The following is an 18,486-nucleotide window of genomic DNA, read 5'->3' as shown; positions in this document are numbered from 1 at the left end:
AGGGTATGACCTCAAGGTGAAATGTGTTTTGCAGTCCAGAAATACTCTTCTTCCAGATTTCATTTTCCTCCTTTTTCAATAATGTCTCGTTCCACTTTTCACCCCTCTGTCAACAGCCAAGGTGGGCAAAACATCACTCATCATGTCATTGGTTGGGGAGGAGTTTCCTGAGCATGTAAGTGTAGCTATGACTGTACATTCCCACTGGTTTATTTCTCAGTTTTGTCTGCAGTGCTGACACTCTAACAAATTATACCCACCGAATGCAAACACTACATTGATGACTAAATAGTCAGCTTATTTATAAAATATGTATCCACTGGCTACTGCTACACCGTACAAAAGCAGCATTCTCATTGACTTGGTACATTCAAAGTTTGCATACACACTGTCTGCTATCTACACCACAGCACACAGAGGGTGGCTCTATTCAACTGTGAAAGTGTGATTGGTAGGGAAAATAAACCTCCACTCGTCCTCTTTACTTTGCATTTATAAGCACTCGTTATTGTAATATTTTCTTTGTATTTATTTTCTATCCGTTATTTTACCAGGTAAGTTGACTGAGAACACGTTCTCATTTACAGCAACGACCTGGGGAATAGTTACAGGGGAGATAATGACTCATAATATGCCACTTCTCCTCATCTTATCCAAAAAAGAGGACATTTCCAAGTCATTATCCCAGTCTCAGACAGTGTAATGCCTAAACACTCCTCACATTCTAACCATGAAGTTCATTTCAGCCTGTCAGTTCCAACCTAATTAAAGGTTAATGGAGTCCCTCTGTCAGACTGTTGAATCTATGTAATCCCCCTTAGGTGCCCCTCCGAGCTGAGGAGATCACTATCCCTGCCGATGTCACTCCAGAGAAGGTGCCCACACACATAGTGGACTACTCAGGTGAGGTGCTGCTCTCTCAGTGGCCTAATACAACTCTCTTGCTATAGTCTGTGTATGTGCCTGTGCGTTTCTATGAAGACCGGATATCTTCCTAGCTGCCAGAAAGTCTGGTTAAGTGTAATTGCTTGCTTATCGGTCCAATTCAGTGCTGCTGCTGATGAGGTGCTGTAACTGTTATCAACTGGTTATCAGTTGATTAAATTGAGTGCATTGTCTTGGCCCTACAGAAACGGAACAGACTGATGAGGTCCTCAGAGAGGAGATTATCAAGGTAAGGCTAGTTCTCAGTGTTGACCCACCTCTTCCTTAGCTGAACGCCCATGGGTGAAGTTTCCCCTAGGTACAGATCTAGGATCCGCTTCCCCTCCCTCAATCCTAACATTAACCATTAGTGGGGAAAATACTAAACTGACCCAAGATCAGCGTCTACATTTACATTACATTTAAGTCATTTAGCAGACGCTCTTATCCAGAGCGACTTACAAATTGGTGCATTCACCTTATGACATCCAGTGGAACAGTCACTTTACAATAGTGCATCTAAATCTTAAAGGGGGGTGAGAGGGATTACTTATCCTAGGTATTCCTTAAAGAGGTGGGGTTTCAGGTGTCTCCGGAAGGTGGTGATTGACTCCGCTGTCCTGGCGTCGTGAGGGAGTTTGTTCCACCATTGGGGGGCCAGAGCAGCGAACAGTTTTGACTGGGCTGAGCGGGAGCTGTACTTCCTCAGTGGTAGGGAGGCGAGCAGGCCAGAGGTGGATGAACGCAGTGCCCTTGTTTGGGTGTAGGGCCTGAAACAAGGGCACTGCGTTCATCCACCTCTGGCCTGCTCGCCTCCCTACCACTGGGGAAACTTCATGCTACACCTAGCTGAACAGGTAGTGCTAAGCTATTAATCAAAATATCTGTCATTTTTCGGTTTTTAAACAACTAATTGACTGACGTCGGTTAAGTCATTTTTTTGTGTTTTTTTTTTCCTGTGAGATCAATGCGCAGAAAACATGATAACATACTACAATCACCATAATCCATTGCGTGGCTACTTGTCTGGTCTGTTTCTTTTACGCCTGCCACGTAAGAGATAGAAGAATGTGCAGTCAAGAGGGGATACATAGGGAGCAGTTGCTTTGTGAGGTATTGTTATTCAGCAGTCATAAAAATATGCCTTATTTACAATGAAAACTACTAAAATAGTGATTTTTCAGACAGCATAGGCAGCAGCTCCAAAGAGATGAGCTGATGACTTGGAATTAAATAATAGTGATCAAATAAAACAAATGTAATATACACAACGTAAATATTTCATTAAAGTAATGTGAATAACTTTGTGTTGCCAAGGCAGCAGCTACTCTTCCTGGGGTCTGGCAAAATGAAGGCAGTTATACAATTTTAACAACATTACAATACATTCGTTACAGAATTCACAACACACTGTGTGCCCTCACTCATTAACTGATGGTTAATAGGTGATAAGCTGTAATGGGGAGTCACTACCATCATGGGACTTTTCTTAATTGTTTAATTCTGTGTTACAGCATTCAACCCATATAATGCATAGTGCAATTTTAATGTTTAAAAACATTTTTTTTTACTATTCTAACCGAAACTTAACAGACGTCAAAGTGCACTAATGAACAGAAGAAGCATCTGTAGATGACCACCAGTTGATCTCTCCTCATTATTTAACCATGTGTTGAGTATGTGTTGGAGTGAGCCTTTCCCAGCTGTACCTGACAAAATCACAATCATTTGAGTTCATTTGGGGAATGTGTTCGATTGCGTGCTTTAGTTGATAATAAAGACCTTGCACTCCAACCATGATTTCTCAAATCCTGCAGGCCAACGTGGTGTGTGTGGTCTATGACGTCACCCAGGAGGAAACTATAGACAAGGTATCCTCTCTCACACATGTACACTGTCTTTTATAGATCTTAAATTTCCTTCTTGGAGAAACCAATATGGAAGCATTTGGCATGGTATAACAAACATTTGTATAATGTAGCCTACAGTATGGGATCAATATGATAAATGAGAGATTTTATTAGTGTTTTGCTATAATTTCTTATGCTACTAATTTTTCAGATCCGAACAAAATGGATCCCCTTGGTAAATGGCGAAGCAGAGAAGGGGAATAAGTATGTACATACTGTTGTTTCGATGACATTTGCTTTGAAGCTTGTGTACATCGTCCTTGCCTAAAAGTGTTGTGCTTGAACTAGCCTCTTTGGCATTTTGTGTCATAAAACATTTAGATATCTTTGATCTTAAATTCGTTCCTTATGATGTGACAGAGTTCCCATAATCCTAGTGGGGAATAAATCGGACCTTCGCTCTGGGAGCTCCATGGAGACCATTCTACCTATCATGAACCAGTTTTCTGAGATTGAGACCTGTGTAGAGGTAAGGCTTGCATCTCAGACTCACTCTGCTCTCTTCAGCAGCCTCCCCACTCACTCAGCGCAATGAGGACCTGATTTCGCACCAATAATTACTCCCACCAATCTTATGCAAACAATATTTAGTTGAACTGTTTTTGTTTGAACACACCTATGATTAGGCAAACCTGAGGTTTTGACTTTTCTCTCCCAAGTGTTCTGCCAAGAACCTGAAGAACATCTCTGAACTGTTCTACTACGCTCAGAAGGCTGTGCTCCACCCCACCGCCCCGCTCTACGACCCGGAAGACAAACAGGTCAGGGAGGACATTTTGAGGATCGCTTTATACTTTTGGAATGACCTGGTTTTATTGCGGAATCTTGCTTTGTTGAGTGTTAACTGTGTCTGTGTGCTGATGTTACTTCCAGTTAAAGTCCATGTGTGTCCGAGCACTCAGCCGAGTCTTCAGCATCTCAGACCAGGACCATGACCGCATCCTCAGTGACACTGAACTCAACTGCTTCCAGGTGAGAATCAAATAACACTCACCCATCCATCCTTTAATCTATCCACCATACGTCAATTAATCTATTAATATATACACTACTAATATATACACTAAAGTTTGGGGTCACTTAGAAATGTCCTTGTTTTTTGAAAGAAAAGCAAAAAAATTTGTCTATTAAAATAACTTCAAATTGATCAGAAATGCGCCTCACAAGTCCTCAACTGGCAGCTTCATTAAATAGTACCCGCAAAAAACACCAGTCTCAACGTCAACTGTGAAGAGGCGACTGGAATTCTGACCTTCTAGGCAGAGTTGCAAAGAAAAAGCCATATCTCAGACTTGCCAATATTTTTTTTTTTAAATTAAGATGGGCAAAAGAACACAGACACTGGACACAGCAACTCTGCCTAGAAGGCCAACATCCCAGAGTCGCATTACATTTACATTTAAGTCATTTAGCAGACGCTCTTCTCCAGAGCGACTTACAAATTGGTGCATTCACCTTATGACATCCAGTGGAACAGTCACTTTACAATAGTGCATCTAAATCTTAAAGGGGGGGGGTGAGAGGGATTACTTATCCTATCCTAGGTATTCCTTAAAGAGGTGGGGTTTCAGGTGTCTCCGGAAGGTGGTGATTGACTCCGCTGTCCTGGCGTCGTGAGGGGGTTTGTTCCACCATTGGGGGGGCCAGAGCAGCGAACAGTTTTGACTGGGCTGAGCGGGAGCTGTACTTCCTCAGTGGTAGGGAGGCGAGCAGGCCAGAGGTGGATGAACGCAGTGCCCTTGTTTGGGTGTAGGGCCTGATCAGAGCCTGGAGGTACTGAGGTGCCGTTCCCCTTACAGCTCCGTAGGCAAGCACCATGGTCTTGTAGCGGATGCAAGCTTCAACTGGAAGCCAGTGGAGAGAACGGAGGAGCGGGGTGACGTGAGAGAACTTGGGAAGGTTGAACACCAGACGGGCTGCGGCGTTCTGGATGAGTTGAAGGAGTTTAATGGCACAGGCAGGGAGCCCAGCCAATAGCGAGTTGCAGTAATCCAGACAGGAGATGACAAGTGCCTGGATTAGGACCTGCGCCACTTCCTGTGTGAGGCAGGGTCGTACTCTGCGGATGTTGTAGAGCATGAACCTACAGGAACGGGCCACCGCCTTGATGTTGGTTGAGAACGACAGGGTGTTGTCCAGGATCACGCCAAGGTTCTTAGCGCTTTGGGAGGAGGACACAATGGAGTTGTCAACCGTGATGGCGAGATCATGGAACGGGCAGTCCTTCCCCGGGAGGAAGAGCAGCTCCGTCTTGCCGAGGTTCAGCTTGAGGTGGTGATCCGTCATCCACACTGATATGTCTGCCAGACATGCAGAGATGTGATTCGCCACCTGGTCATCAGAAGGGGGAAAGGAGAAGATTAATTTTATGTCGTCTGCATAGCAATGATAGGAGAGACCATGTGAGGTTATGACAGAGCCAAGTGACTTGGTGTATAGCGAGAATAGGAGAGGGCCTAGAACAGAGCCCTGGGGGACACCAGTGGTGAGAGCGCGTGGTGAGGAGACAGATTCTCGCCACGCCACCTGGTAGGAGCGACCTGTCAGGTAGGACGCAATCCAAGCGTGGGCCGCGCCGGAGATGCCCAACTCGGAGAGGAGGATCTGATGGTTCACAGTATCGAAGGCAGCCGATAGATCTAGAAGGATGAGAGCAGAGGAGAGAGAGTTAGCTTTAGCAGTGCGGAGCGCCTCCGTGATACAGAGGAGAGCAGTCTCAGTTGAATGACTAGTCTTGAAACCAGACTGATTTGGATCAAGAAGGTCATTCAGAGAGAGATAGCGGGAGAGCTGGCCAAGGACGGCACGTTCAAGAGTTTTGGAGAGAAAAGAAAGAAGGGATACTGGTCTGTAATTGTTGACATCGGAGGGATCGAGTGTAGGTTTTTTCAGAAGGGGTGCAACTCTTGCTCTCTTGAAGACGGAAGGGACGTAGCCAGCGGTCAGGGATGAGTTGATGAGCGAGGTGAGGTAAGGGAGAAGGTCTCCGGAAATGGTCTGGAGAAGAGAGGAGGGGATAGGGTCAAGCGGGCAGGTTGTTGGGCGGCCGGCCGTCACAAGACGCGAGATTTCATCTGGAGAGAGAGGGGAGAAAGAGGTCAGAGCACAGGGTAGGGCAGTGTGAGCAGAACCAGCGGTGTCGTTTGACTTAGCAAACGAGGATCGGATGTCGTCGACCTTCTTTTCAAAATGGTTGACGAAGTCATCTGCAGAGAGGGAGGAGGGGGGGATTCAGGAGGGAGGAGAAGGTGGCAAAGAGCTTCCTAGGGTTAGAGGCAGATGCTTGGAATTTAGAGTGGTAGAAAGTGGCTTTAGCAGCAGAGACAGAGGAGGAAAATGTAGAGAGGAGGGAGTGAAAGGATGCCAGGTCCGCAGGGAGGCGAGTTTTCCTCCATTTCCGCTCGGCTGCCCGGAGCCCTGTTCTGTGAGCTCGCAATGAGTCATCGAGCCACGGAGCGGGAGGGGAGGACCGAGCCGGTCTGGAGGATAGGGGACATAGAGAGTCAAAGGATGCAGAGAGGGAGGAGAGGAGGGTTGAGGAGGCAGAATCAGGAGATAGGTTAGAGAAGGTTTGAGCAGAGGGAAGAGATGATAGGATGGAAGAGGAGAGAGTAGCGGGGGAGAGAGAGCGAAGGTTGGGACGGCGCGATACCATCCGAGTAGGGGCAGTGTGGGAGGTGTTGGATGAGAGCGAGAGGGGAAAGGATACAAGGTAGTGGTCGGAGACTTGGAGGGGAGTTGCAATGAGGTTAGTGGAAGAACAGCATCTAGTAAAGATGAGGTCTAGCGTATTGCCTGCCTTGTGAGTAGGGGGGGAAGGTGAGAGGGTGAGGTCAAAAGAGGAGAGGAGTGGAAAGAAGGAGGCAGAGAGGAATGAGTCAAAGGTAGACGTGGGGAGGTTAAAGTCGCCCAGAACTGTGAGAGGTGAGCCGTCCTCAGGAAAGGAGCTTATCAAGGCATCAAGCTCATTGATGAACTCTCCGAGGGAACCTGGAGGGCGATAAATGATAAGGATGTTAAGCTTGAAAGGACTGGTAACTGTGACAGCATGGAATTCAAAGGAGGCGATAGACAGATGGGTAAGGGGAGAAAGAGAGAATGACCACTTGGGAGAGATGAGGATCCCGGTGCCACCACCCCGCTGACCAGAAGCTCTCGGGGTGTGCGAGAACACGTGGGCGGACGAAGAGAGAGCAGTAGGAGTAGCAGTGTTGTCTGTGGTGATCCATGTTTCCGTCAGTGCCAAGAAGTCGAGGGACTGGAGGGAGGCATAGGCTGAGATGAACTCTGCCTTGTTGGCCGCAGATAGGCAGTTCCAGAGGCTACCGGAGACCTGGAACTCCACGTGGGTCGTGCGCGCTGGGACCACCAGATTAGGGTGGCCGCGGCCACGCGGTGTGGAGCGTTTGTATGGTCTGTGCAGAGAGGAGAGAACAGGGATAGACAGACACATAGTTGACAGGCTACAAAAGAGGCTACGCTAATGCAAAGGAGATTGGAATGACAAGTGGACTACACGTCTCGAATGTTCAGAAAGTTAAGCTTACGTAGCAAGAATCTTATTGACTAAAATGATTCAAATGATACAGTACTGCTGAAGTAGGCTAGCTGGCAGTGAGTGCGTTGTTGACACTACACTAATCAAGTCGTTCCGTTGAGTGTAATAGTTTCGACAGTGCTGCTATTCGGGGGCTAGCTGGCTAGCTAGCAGTGTTGTTTACGTTACGTTGCGTTAAAAGAACGACAATAGCTGGCTAGCTAACCTAGAAAATCGCTCTAGACTACACAATTATCTTTGATACAAAGATGGCTATGTAGCTAGCTCTGTAGCTAGCTACGATCAAACAAATCAAACCGTTGTACTGTAATGAAATGAGATGAAAATGTGATACTACCTGTGAATGTGACCGGGTTGTGAGTCTATTCGGTAGACGTTGGCTAGCTGTTGGCTAGCTGTCGGCTAGCTGTTGGCTAGCTGTTGGCTAGCTAGCAGAGTCTCCTACGTTAAGGACGACTAATAGCTGGCTAGCTAACCTCGGTAAATTAAGATAATCACTCTAAGACCACACACTCTAAACTACACAATTATCTTGGATACGAAGACAGCAAAGACAGCTATGTAGCTAGCTAACACCACACTAATCAAGTCGTTAGCTAGCTGGCTAGCTGGCTAGTGAAGACTACGTTAGGACGGCGAAATACGATAATTACGCAATTATCTTTGATACAAAGACGGCTATGTAGCTAGCTAAGAAGAAATTGCTAAGATTAGACAAAACAAACAGTTGTGCTATAATGAAATGTAATGAAAAAGTTATACTACCTGCGGAGCGAAGTGACGATGCGACCGCTCGCTCCAACCCGGAAGTGCATCTTCACAGTTGATGTTGAGACTGGTGTTTTGCGGGTACTATTTAATGAAGCTTCCAGTTGAGGACTTGTGAGGTGTCTGTATCTCAAACTAGACACACTAATAATGTACTTGTCCTCTTGTTCACTTGTGCACCGGGGCCTCCCACTCCTCTTTCTATTCTGGTTAGAGCTAGTTTGAGCTGTTCTGTGAAGGGAGTAGTACACAGCGCTGTACGAGATCTTCAGTTTCTTGGCAATTTCTCGCATGTAAGTGCCTTCATTTCTCAGAACAAGAATAGACTGACGAGTTTCAGAAGAAAGGTCTTTGTTTCTGCCCATTTTGAGCCTGTAATCGAACCCACAAATGCTGACGCTCCAGACACTCAACTAGTCTAAAGAAGGTCAGTTTTATTGCTTCTTTAACTAGAACAACAATTTTCACTTCTATTCTGGTTAGAGCTAGTTTGAGCTGTTCTGTGAAGGGAGTAGTACACAGCGCTGTACGAGATCTTCAGTTTCTTGGCAATTTCTCGCATGTAAGTGCCTTCATTTCTCAGAACAAGAATAGACTGACGAGTTTCAGAAGAAAGGTCTTTGTTTCTGCCCATTTTGAGCCTGTAATCGAACCCACAAATGCTGACGCTCCAGACACTCAACTAGTCTAAAGAAGGTCAGTTTTATTGCTTCTTTAACTAGAACAACAATTTTCAGCTGTGCTAACATAATTGGGGTTTTCTAATGATCAATTATCCTTTTAAAATGATAAACGTGGATTAGGAAACACAACGTGCCATTGGAACACAGGAGTGATGGTTTCTGATATTGGGCCTCTGTACGCCTATGTAGATATTCCATTCAAAAGCAGCCATATCCAGCTACAATAGTCATTTACAACATTAACAATGTCAATACTGTATTTCTGATCAATTTGATGTTATTTTAATGGGCAAAAAATAGTTTTTCTATCAAAAACAAGGACATTTCTAAGTGACCCCAAACTTTTGAACGGTAGTGTACATGCGCGCACCACACATACATCCTTAAGAGAGAAATTGCAGGCAAGGTGTAAAACTGGCATGGCCATTGGAGCAGCCGGGTATAGTTCAACTCTCTGTGTGTGTGTGGTTCCTCAGAAATCGTGCTTCGGGAACCCTCTAGCCTCTCAAGCCCTGGAGGACGTGAAGACTGTGGTGTGGAAGAACACGAGCGACGGGGTGCAGGACAACGGCCTTACCCTGAACGGTGAGGGATGAACCCGACAGTGAGATGGCTCAGCCTTTGATGATATTGGACCTGTTGGGTTTAGCCTCTTGTGAAATTCAGTGTTGCTAGTAGCGCCAATAGTTAGTATGGAGCCGACGTGATAAGATGGCGACATAACAAACATTATTCTATTGTATCCTCTATCACCAGGCTTCCTGTTCCTCAACACGTTGTTCATCCAGAGGGGTCGGCACGAGACCACGTGGACCATCCTGAGGAAGTTTGGTTACGATGACTCGCTGGAGCTGACGGATGACTACCTATACCCACAGTAGGTGTTTTGGCTCCACTACTTTGTGTTTCTGACCCAATCCCAGACGTGTTAGATAGACAGTTGGTTACCTCCCCCATGTTGTAATGTGATATTGAAGATGATACTGCATGAGTATTGTCTCAAAGGTTTTTGGTGAGTCGGTGTTTTCCAGAAAACATCCTGGCCTTACATGATTTATGTTCATTTATCAAGCCAGAGCGATAGATCGTTCCGTTAGCTAAACCTCAGGCAAGTAACGTCTCGTGGGTTTGTGTGTGTGTGCGGTAAGCCCAGGTATTTATATGGCTGTTTGTTGTGTGTTGCCAGGTTACGGGTGCCCGTGGGCTGCACCACCGAGCTCAATCATCTGGGTCACCAGTTTCTCCAGAGGCTGTTTGACAAGTATGACGAGGTGTGTGACCTCCTCAGTGGCATCAATCAGGAAGTCCATTTATTTATATCCACCTGTCTGTTTGTCAACAATGCACTAAGTAGGTTATATTTGAAGTGGAAAGAGAATACACCTTTTTAAGTAGAACGCCCGCAGTTAATTTTAGGCATTGAAATGTACCCCCACTCCAACAGCATGGCTGTTTTTAGGGCTGCTGAAAGTTTGTTAGGGCTTAGTGGTGTGTTTTCCCCCCCTCTACAATATTTATTTTTACACCAGGATAAGGACTCTGCCCTCTCTCCCGCGGAGCTCAAGAATCTCTTTAGTGTGTTTCCCTACATGCCCTGGGGCGCAGACGTGTACACGGCTGTCTCAACCACAGACGAGGGTTACATTTCCAATCATGGTTACGTGTGTCAATGGACGTGAGTATTGACCCTTGTTTGCTTTGAAGCGATCTTGGTATGTACAGTGCCTTCTGAAAGTATTCAGACCCCTTGACTTTTCCTCAATTCTGTTACGTTACAGCCGTATTCTGAAATGGATTAAATTTAAATGTATTTGCAAATTATGGTGGAAAATAAGTATTTGGTCAATAACAAAAGTTTATCTCAATACTTTGTTATATACCCTTTGTTGGCAATGACAGAGGTCAAATGTTTTCTGTAAGTCTTCACAAGGTTTTCACACACTCTTGCTGGTATTTTGGCCCATTCCTCCATGCAGATCTCCTCTGGAGCAGTGATGTTTTGGGGCTGTTGCTGGGCAACACGGACTTTCAACTCCTTCCAAAGATTTTCTATGGGGTTGAGATCTGGAGACTGGCTAGGCCACTCCAGGACCTTGAAATGCTTCTTACGAAGCCACTCCTTCGTTGCCCGGGCAGTGTGTTTGGGATCATTGTCATGCTGAAAGACCCAGCCACGTTTCATCTTCAATGCCCTTGCTGATGGAAGGAGGTTTTCACTCAAAATCTCACGATACATGGCCCCATTCATTCTTTCCTTTACACGGATCAGTCGTCCTGGTCCCTTTGCAGAAAAACAGCCCCTAAAGCATGATGTTTCCACCCCCATGCTTCACAGTAGGTATGGTGTTCTTTGGATGCAACTCAGCATTCTTTGTCCTCCAAACACAACGAGTTCAGTTTTTACCAAAAAGTTATATTTTGGTTTCATCTGACCATATGACATTCTCCCAATCTTCTTCTGGATCATCCAAATGCTCTCTAGCAAACTTCAGACGGGCCTGGACATGTACTGGCTTAAGCAGGGGGACACGTCTGGCACTGCAGGATTTGAGTCCCTGGCGGCGTAGTGTGTTACTGATGGTAGGCTTTGTTACTTTGGTCCCAGCTCTCTGCAGGTCATTCACTAGGTCCCCCCGTGTGGTTCTGGTATTTTTGCTCACCGTTCTTGTGATCATTCTGACCCCACGGGGTGAGATCTTGCGTGGAGCCCCAGATTGAGGGAGATTATCAGTGGTCTTGTATGTCTTCCATTTCCTAATAATTGCTCCCACAGTTGATTTCTTCAAACCAAGCTGCTTACCAATGGCAGATTCAGTCTTCCCAGCCTAGTGCAGGTCTACAATTTGGTTTCTGGTGTCCCTTGACAGCTCTTTGGTCTTGGCCATAGTGGAGTTTGGAGTGTGACTGTTTGAGGTTGTGTCTTTTATACTGATAACAATTTCAAACAGGTGCCATTAATACAGGTAACGAGTGGAGGACAGAGGAGCCTCTTAAAGAAGAAGTTACAGGTCTGTGAGAGCCAGAAATCTTGCTTGTTTGTAGGTGACCAAATACTTATTTTCCAACATAATTTGCAAATAAATTCATTAAAAAGCCTACAATGTGATTTTCTGGATTCTTTTCCTCATTTTGTCTGTCCTAGTAGAAGTGTACCTATGATGAAAATTACAGGCCTCATCTTTTTAAGTGGGAGAACTTGCACAATTGGTGGCTGACTAAATACTTTTTTGCCCCACTGTAACTATTCAGACCCTTTTCTATGAGACTCGAAGTTGAGCTTAGGTGCTTCTGTTTCCATTGATCATCCTGGATATCTTTCAACAACTTGATTGGAGTCCACCTGTGGTAAATTCAATTGATCATTTGGAAAGGCACACACCTGTCTATATAAGGTCCCACAGTTGACAGTGCATGTCAGAGCAAAAACCAAGCCATAATTGTTGAAGGTATTGTCCGTAGAGCTCCGAGACAGGATTGTGTCGAGGCACATATCTGGGGAAGGGTATGAAAAAATGTCTGCAGCATTGAAGGTTCCCAAGAACACAGTGGCCTCCAAGTTTGGAACCACCAAGACTCTTCTTTGAGCTGGCCGGCTGGCCAAACTGAGGAATCGTTAAATACGTTCTTGGTCAGGGAGGTGACCAAGAACCCGATGGTCACTCTGATAGAGCTCTGGAGTTCCTCTATGGAGATGGTAGAACCTTCCAGAAGGACAACTAGCTCTGCAGCACTCCACCAATCAGGCTTTTATGGTAGAGTGGCCAGACGGAAGCCACTCCAGTAAAAGGCACATGACAGCCCGCTTGGAGTTTGCCAAAAGGCACCTAAAGACTCTCAGACCAAGGACTGATGAAACCAAGATTGAACTCTTTGGCCTGAATGCCAAATGTCATGTCTGGAAGAGACCAGGCACCATCCCTACGGTGAAGCATGGTGGTGGCAACATGCTGTGGGGATGTTTTTCAGCGGCAGGGACTGGGAGACTAATCAGGATCGAGGGAAAGAAGAACTGAGCAAAGTACAGAGATCCTTGATGAAAACCTGCTCCAGAGTGCTCAGGACCTGGCTAGGCCCACTGGGGGGGGGGGGGGGGTTCACCTTCCAACAGGACAAAGACCCTAAGCACACAGCCAAGACCATGCAGGAGTGGCTTCGAGACAAGTCTCTGAATGTGCTTGAGTGGCCCAGCCAGAGCCCGGACTTGAACCTGATCAAACATCTCTGGAGAGACCTGAAAATGGCTGTGCAGCAATGCTTCCCATCCAACTTGACAGAGCTTGAGAGGATCTGGGATTTAAAAAATGGGATAAACTCCCCAAATACAGGTGAGCCAAGCTTTGTAGCGTCATACCCAAGAAGACTCGATGCTGTAATCGCTGCCAAAGGTGCTTCAAAAAGTACTGAGTAAAGGGTCTGAATACTTATGTAAATGTGATATTTAAGTTTTTTATTTTGAGAAATTAGCAAACTTTTCAAAACCTGTTTTTGCTTTGTCATTATGGGATATTGTGTGTAGATTGATGAGAGGGGGGGAAAAAAAACATTTTAATCAATTTTAGAGTAAGGCTGTAATGTAATAAAATGTGGGATAAGTCGAGGGGTCTGAATAAGGCACTGTAGCTTTGTGTGTATGTCAGCCATGGGGGTTTTCAGTGTAAGGAGGTCCGTGAGTACAAATGAATGTGTTAGGGGATTTAGGTTTGGACAGTGAGTGTTCCTATTCCCTCCTCCAATTTCACCAATGTGACTTCTCTCCATATACAGGCTTTCAGCGTACCTTGATATCCATCGCTGTCTGGAGTACTTGGGATACCTGGGCTATCCTATTCTCACTGAGCAGGACTCCCAAACCACTGCAGTCACAGGTCTGTGTCTGTACGCATGTCAACACATCTTTTATTTTTACATTGCTGCAAGTGGCCTCTCTAGGAAAATAGACTGTATGTTAACAAGAACCTATAATCCTAGTGCCGTAGTAAACCTCACTCGCTGTACATAGAGGAGGATTAGAACTATAATCTGGTTCACTATAGGCCTTACAGACAGAATTATATCCAGTACATGTATGCCTTCTGAGGATGTGCAGTGACTCTGAAAGGTCAACTTTGAATATGCTATTTGACTGGTGTGAAGACTACCAGAGTGTGTGTTGTGTAGTTATTATATGCAATGATTAAACAAAATGCACACATTTATTTGAGGGTACCAAAAATGCCGTAGTCACATTCCTTCAATTGGTCAATTAGTCAATTAACCTCAACCCATCATCCAGTGAAACCGAGTGGGATTGTTTGAAGCGAAAACCTGCATCCACAGGGGTGCTTCAGGAACGCTGGTTGGTATGTGTGTGTGTGTGTGTAAAACTGGGGGCGTGGCTGCATGGGGTAGCAGGATTAGGGTAGGGTGACGTAAGTCTCACACCCACTCAGCCTGTGCCGTAGAGTCGAAAAGGTTTAGCTCACGCGGCTATAAATGTGGGAGAGGTCCTACCACCTCAGATCAGATTAAAAATGTATCCTGCGTTACCCAAAAAGGGAAATACGATTATGTTTGAAATGCTTTGATAGCGCTCCATCATATTAATCAATGGTTCCCTGTCCTGACATGTCTGTTTCTCCATGTATATGTACTCCCTGTGATTTCGGTGTGTGTGTCTGTTGGCGCTATCCGTGTGTGTTCCTCTGCAGTGACGCGGGAGAAGGCTGTGGACCTGGAGAAGGGCCAGACTCAGCGGTCAGTGTTCCTTTGTAAGGTGATCGGGCCACGGGGTACTGGGAAGTCTGCCTTCCTCCAGGCCTTCCTTGGCCGAAACACAGCGGTACGATCATCTCACTGTTGACCTGTTATTTAGACTAAATAGCGATACAGAATCACACATTCCTGGAGGAACCGTTTAATACTTGGTTACTAGGTTACTAGTAGTATGCATTGAACTCTTCATTGTAAAACCATTCCGCTTTGTCAATACGTGTTCGAGTTGAGAAATGATGTTGAAATCCCCAACTACTAGCATTGCTACAACTAATGATAAGAGTAACAGTCGGTGTGTTTGTTTCAGAGAGAGGAGCGTTCCACCGGTGCCTTTTCCCTCTACACCATAAACACTGTCCAAGTTAGCAACCAGGAGAAGTTCCTCATCGTGAGTTCCGTACCTTTTTACTTTCACCTCAACTCTGACCCCTGATCTTTGGTAGAGTGTGTTAGCCTCACCTCCCGTCTGTCGTCTTCCCCTGGCAGCTCTACGAGGTGGACGTGGAAACAAAGTTCCTAAAGGAGTCGGACGCGGTGTGTGACGTAGCCTGTCTCATGTATGATGTCAGCGACCCCCACTCCTTCGACTACTGTGCCAGCATCTACAAGGTGTGTGGCATCTCATGTCCTCTTCGGAGCGTCTCTGGTTTTCACAGATATGATCGGGAATCTGTTCAATGTTTCACTCTTCTCTTTTTCTCTCCCTTCTTTCTTTCTTCCCCACATCCTCTTTCTCTTCGCCATATCCCATTTTGTCTTCATCCACATCTGTCTACTTTCCTTTCTGTAGCAACACTACATGGACAGCAGTATTCCCTGTGTGATGGTGGCCTCCAAATCGGACCTCCCCGAGGTGAGACAGCTCCACGGGATGACTCCGGCAGAGTTCTGCTACAAACACCGACTGCCTCCGCCGCTCCCCTTCTCTGGCCTGTCCCTGGACTCCACCAGCAAGAACATCTACACCAAGCTGGCCTGGGCCGCCATGTTCCCGTACGTATTAGTTATTTGATTGTCACATTTGGCAAACTGTTGGTCCCTCTGTGATTCACTCACCATTTAATCTATAGTTTCGCGATTCAGTTTTGAGAAACTGGAAAATCATGTCACTTTTTTTCCATGTCTGCACCTCTACGCGGTTTCATATGTCCTTTCATTGACGCCTTTGTCTCCCCCCCACAGACACCTGAACGGCTCCGACATGAGCAACACATCCTTCTGGCTGAGAGTGACGCTAGGAGCAGCAGTGGTCGCGGTCCTAGGCTTTGCCATGTACAGAGCTTTCGCCCGACAGAAATGACTAGGGTCCTGACCGGAGCCCGCCTTCCCTCTTTTTCCCTCAACCCCAATCTCCAGACCAATCCTCCAGACCAAGCACCTAGACACACTAGACCAGACAGACAAAACACAGAAACATTTTACTTTGTCATGATTTATACCCTAACCTCCCCTCTCCTCGTCTTTGCTCTGCTCTTCCAGTCTACTCCAGTTAGTCACGTCTTCTTGACTGACTGTAATAATCTCAGTCAAAATGGAGGAGCGTGACCATATCTCTCACCCTCTCCTGACCACCTTTGCTCGCTCTGCCTTATGGTGTCAAAATCCAGGCTAAGGCGGTAGCCTCCCTGTGCGCAACGCAACAATTCCCCCAAGAGCTGCTACGAATATGTGGGTGCTTTATTAAATGGGGATATACAGATACAAGAAGAGAGACATTTCAAACCCAAGACTTTTCCACGTGTCCACATGGTGTTCAGGAGAATGGATAGATTTATTTTTAATGTGTGGTCTTTCCTAAGGAAAATAATCTCAAAATGTAATAGCAATTTGGAAGAACATATCAAACTTTAAAAAGTCTGGTGCTGGTTAGAAACCAAAATGGCAAATTCAAACAGTCCATATCGCGGGGGAGGGTGAAGACAAGCCTTAGAGCACAAGATATGGGGGACCCTGCTGCAAGGACGTAACCGAGCAACAGACACTCTGAGCGGGCACAGGAAGTCCCCTGCAGAAGCTAAAGACTTGTCTTCCCATTGACCAAGCCACTGAGATAGACTTTCAGACCTGATTTGCCAAATACAGAAGCCGCTCTCTTACGGACCGTTCCAGTAAAATACATGCTTATCACTCCATTAGCTTCTGCTACAATACTACAGTTGTGGGTGAAATGATCTAGATACATTTATTTATATAAAAAATAATAATAATACAAAATAGCAGTAGTTGTGGCTTGCCAGATTAGAATTGAGAAGGAAGCAATGACTTGTTGAGAGAAGTGACTATATTGTATTAGACTGATGAAAAAGAAACACTGAACTCTGTAATGCTCCTTACTCAAAGTAATCAGTCATGTTAAAACAGCCAAATCATTTTTATTTTATGGTATTAATACTAAATCCTGCCCCGTGCAAATTAAAGCTTTGAATGATCATTATAAGGAAAATATCTGCCTCCCCTTGTCTTGGCTTTTATGTGCATTCACCATAAATTGGAACTTAGGCCCCAAATGTTATTTCTGCTAAATCATCCACGTGTGTGTGTGTGGGTGCACATGTATATTTGCATGTGTGCATACATGGACCTGTGTGTCAAGATTTTGATTGTATAATTAATTATCTCTTTTTTTTTCTTTTTTAAATATGGGAATCATACATTTTTATTGGTTGGTTATTTTAGTTGGGGACCTGCTATTGCCACAGAAAAAAAATGATGTGGATCTTATTGATTGAAAGTGATATAAAAACAACTAAAGTGAAATGCTGAATAAAACAAAACAAGGATTGTTTACTGTTTTGCCAAACTTCTATCCTTGACTGTCAGACTGTTTTGAGTATTAGTGTGTTGTTGGTGTGTGAGTAAAATCACTGGGGAAGCCAAGCCCCCACCCCCAAAAAATATATATAAGCTATATTACAACCTATGTGTTGTGATAATTGCATTGTTTGTTCTATAACCTGATAATTCATATGCCCTGCGATAGTGATATATAGGACTAAAGGCAGAGATAATAAGACAGTGGTAGAATAAATTCAATCACACCTTTTGTTTTATCCCAAAACCTGGATAGCAACCTCTGTCCAGTGACGTCCACAAAGCATATTGCCTACACCGCAACAGATAGTTACCTGACCTACAGCATGGTCAAGCAAGTTAATGTTTCTGACATTTTCGGACCACTGAACAAGTATTGATTTAGAGTTACCGCAAGTTACAAAGCAAACAGGAGGTGCCTCTGCTATTCCAGCACCATTTGAACTTCGACATCATCAAATCAACTCTGCTAAGTCTTAAGACAGTGACAACTAAAATATACCAAAAAACAATTTAGTCCAATCAACATAGGATAAATATGTGGCTGTCCATGGTTCTGATTTCTGTGTGTGTGCGTTCATGCAAGAAGAAAACATTTTTTTCATTTAACCTTTATTTAATCAGCTAGGCTAGTTGAGAACAAGTTCTCATTTACAACTGCGACCTGGCCAAGATAAAGCAAAGCAATGTGACACGAACAACAACACAGAGTTACACATGGAGTAAACAAACATACAGTCAATAAAACAAATTATGAAAAAAAGTATATATACAGTGTGTGCAAATGAGGAAAGATAAGGGAGGTAAAGGCAATAAATAAGCCATAGTGGTGAAATAATTACAATTTAGCAATTAAACACTGGAGTGATAGATGTGCAGAAGGTGAATGTGCAAGTAGAGATACTGGAGTGCAAAGGAGAAAAAAAATAACATGGGAATGAGGAAGTTGGATGGGGTATTTACAGGTGGGCTATGTACAGGTGCAGTGATCTGTGAGCTGCTCTGACAGCTTGTGCTTAAAGTTAGTGAGGGAGATATGAGACTCCAGCTTCAGTGATTTTTGCAATTCGTTCCAGTCATT

General features: G+C 45.0%; 1 protein-coding gene across 1 annotated transcript in view; it reads left to right on the top strand.

Moving 5' to 3' along the window:
* rhot2 (ras homolog family member T2) overlaps positions 1-17,379 on the top strand; it is an 18,469-nt gene extending 1,090 nt beyond the window's left edge. The window contains exons 2-19 of the mRNA XM_046369060.1: positions 117-175; positions 822-903; positions 1,131-1,174; positions 2,742-2,795; positions 2,986-3,038; positions 3,195-3,303; positions 3,494-3,595; positions 3,708-3,806; positions 9,320-9,428; positions 9,600-9,720; positions 10,030-10,114; positions 10,373-10,518; positions 13,608-13,708; positions 14,531-14,661; positions 14,902-14,982; positions 15,081-15,203; positions 15,385-15,587; positions 15,777-17,379. Coding sequence (XP_046225016.1) covers positions 117-175; positions 822-903; positions 1,131-1,174; positions 2,742-2,795; positions 2,986-3,038; positions 3,195-3,303; positions 3,494-3,595; positions 3,708-3,806; positions 9,320-9,428; positions 9,600-9,720; positions 10,030-10,114; positions 10,373-10,518; positions 13,608-13,708; positions 14,531-14,661; positions 14,902-14,982; positions 15,081-15,203; positions 15,385-15,587; positions 15,777-15,894 — 1,820 coding nt within the window. The 3' untranslated portion in view covers positions 15,895-17,379. The remainder of the gene's footprint in view (positions 1-116; positions 176-821; positions 904-1,130; positions 1,175-2,741; positions 2,796-2,985; positions 3,039-3,194; positions 3,304-3,493; positions 3,596-3,707; positions 3,807-9,319; positions 9,429-9,599; positions 9,721-10,029; positions 10,115-10,372; positions 10,519-13,607; positions 13,709-14,530; positions 14,662-14,901; positions 14,983-15,080; positions 15,204-15,384; positions 15,588-15,776) is intronic.
* Positions 17,380-18,486: the final 1,107 nt, after the last annotated feature.

This window comes from Oncorhynchus gorbuscha, linkage group LG11 (genome assembly GCF_021184085.1).
Source record: "Oncorhynchus gorbuscha isolate QuinsamMale2020 ecotype Even-year linkage group LG11, OgorEven_v1.0, whole genome shotgun sequence".
Taxonomy (NCBI): Eukaryota; Metazoa; Chordata; class Actinopteri; order Salmoniformes; family Salmonidae; genus Oncorhynchus; species Oncorhynchus gorbuscha.
The sequence above is the reverse complement of the archived record's forward strand: the minus strand, read 5'-3'. Positions and strand labels throughout refer to the sequence as shown.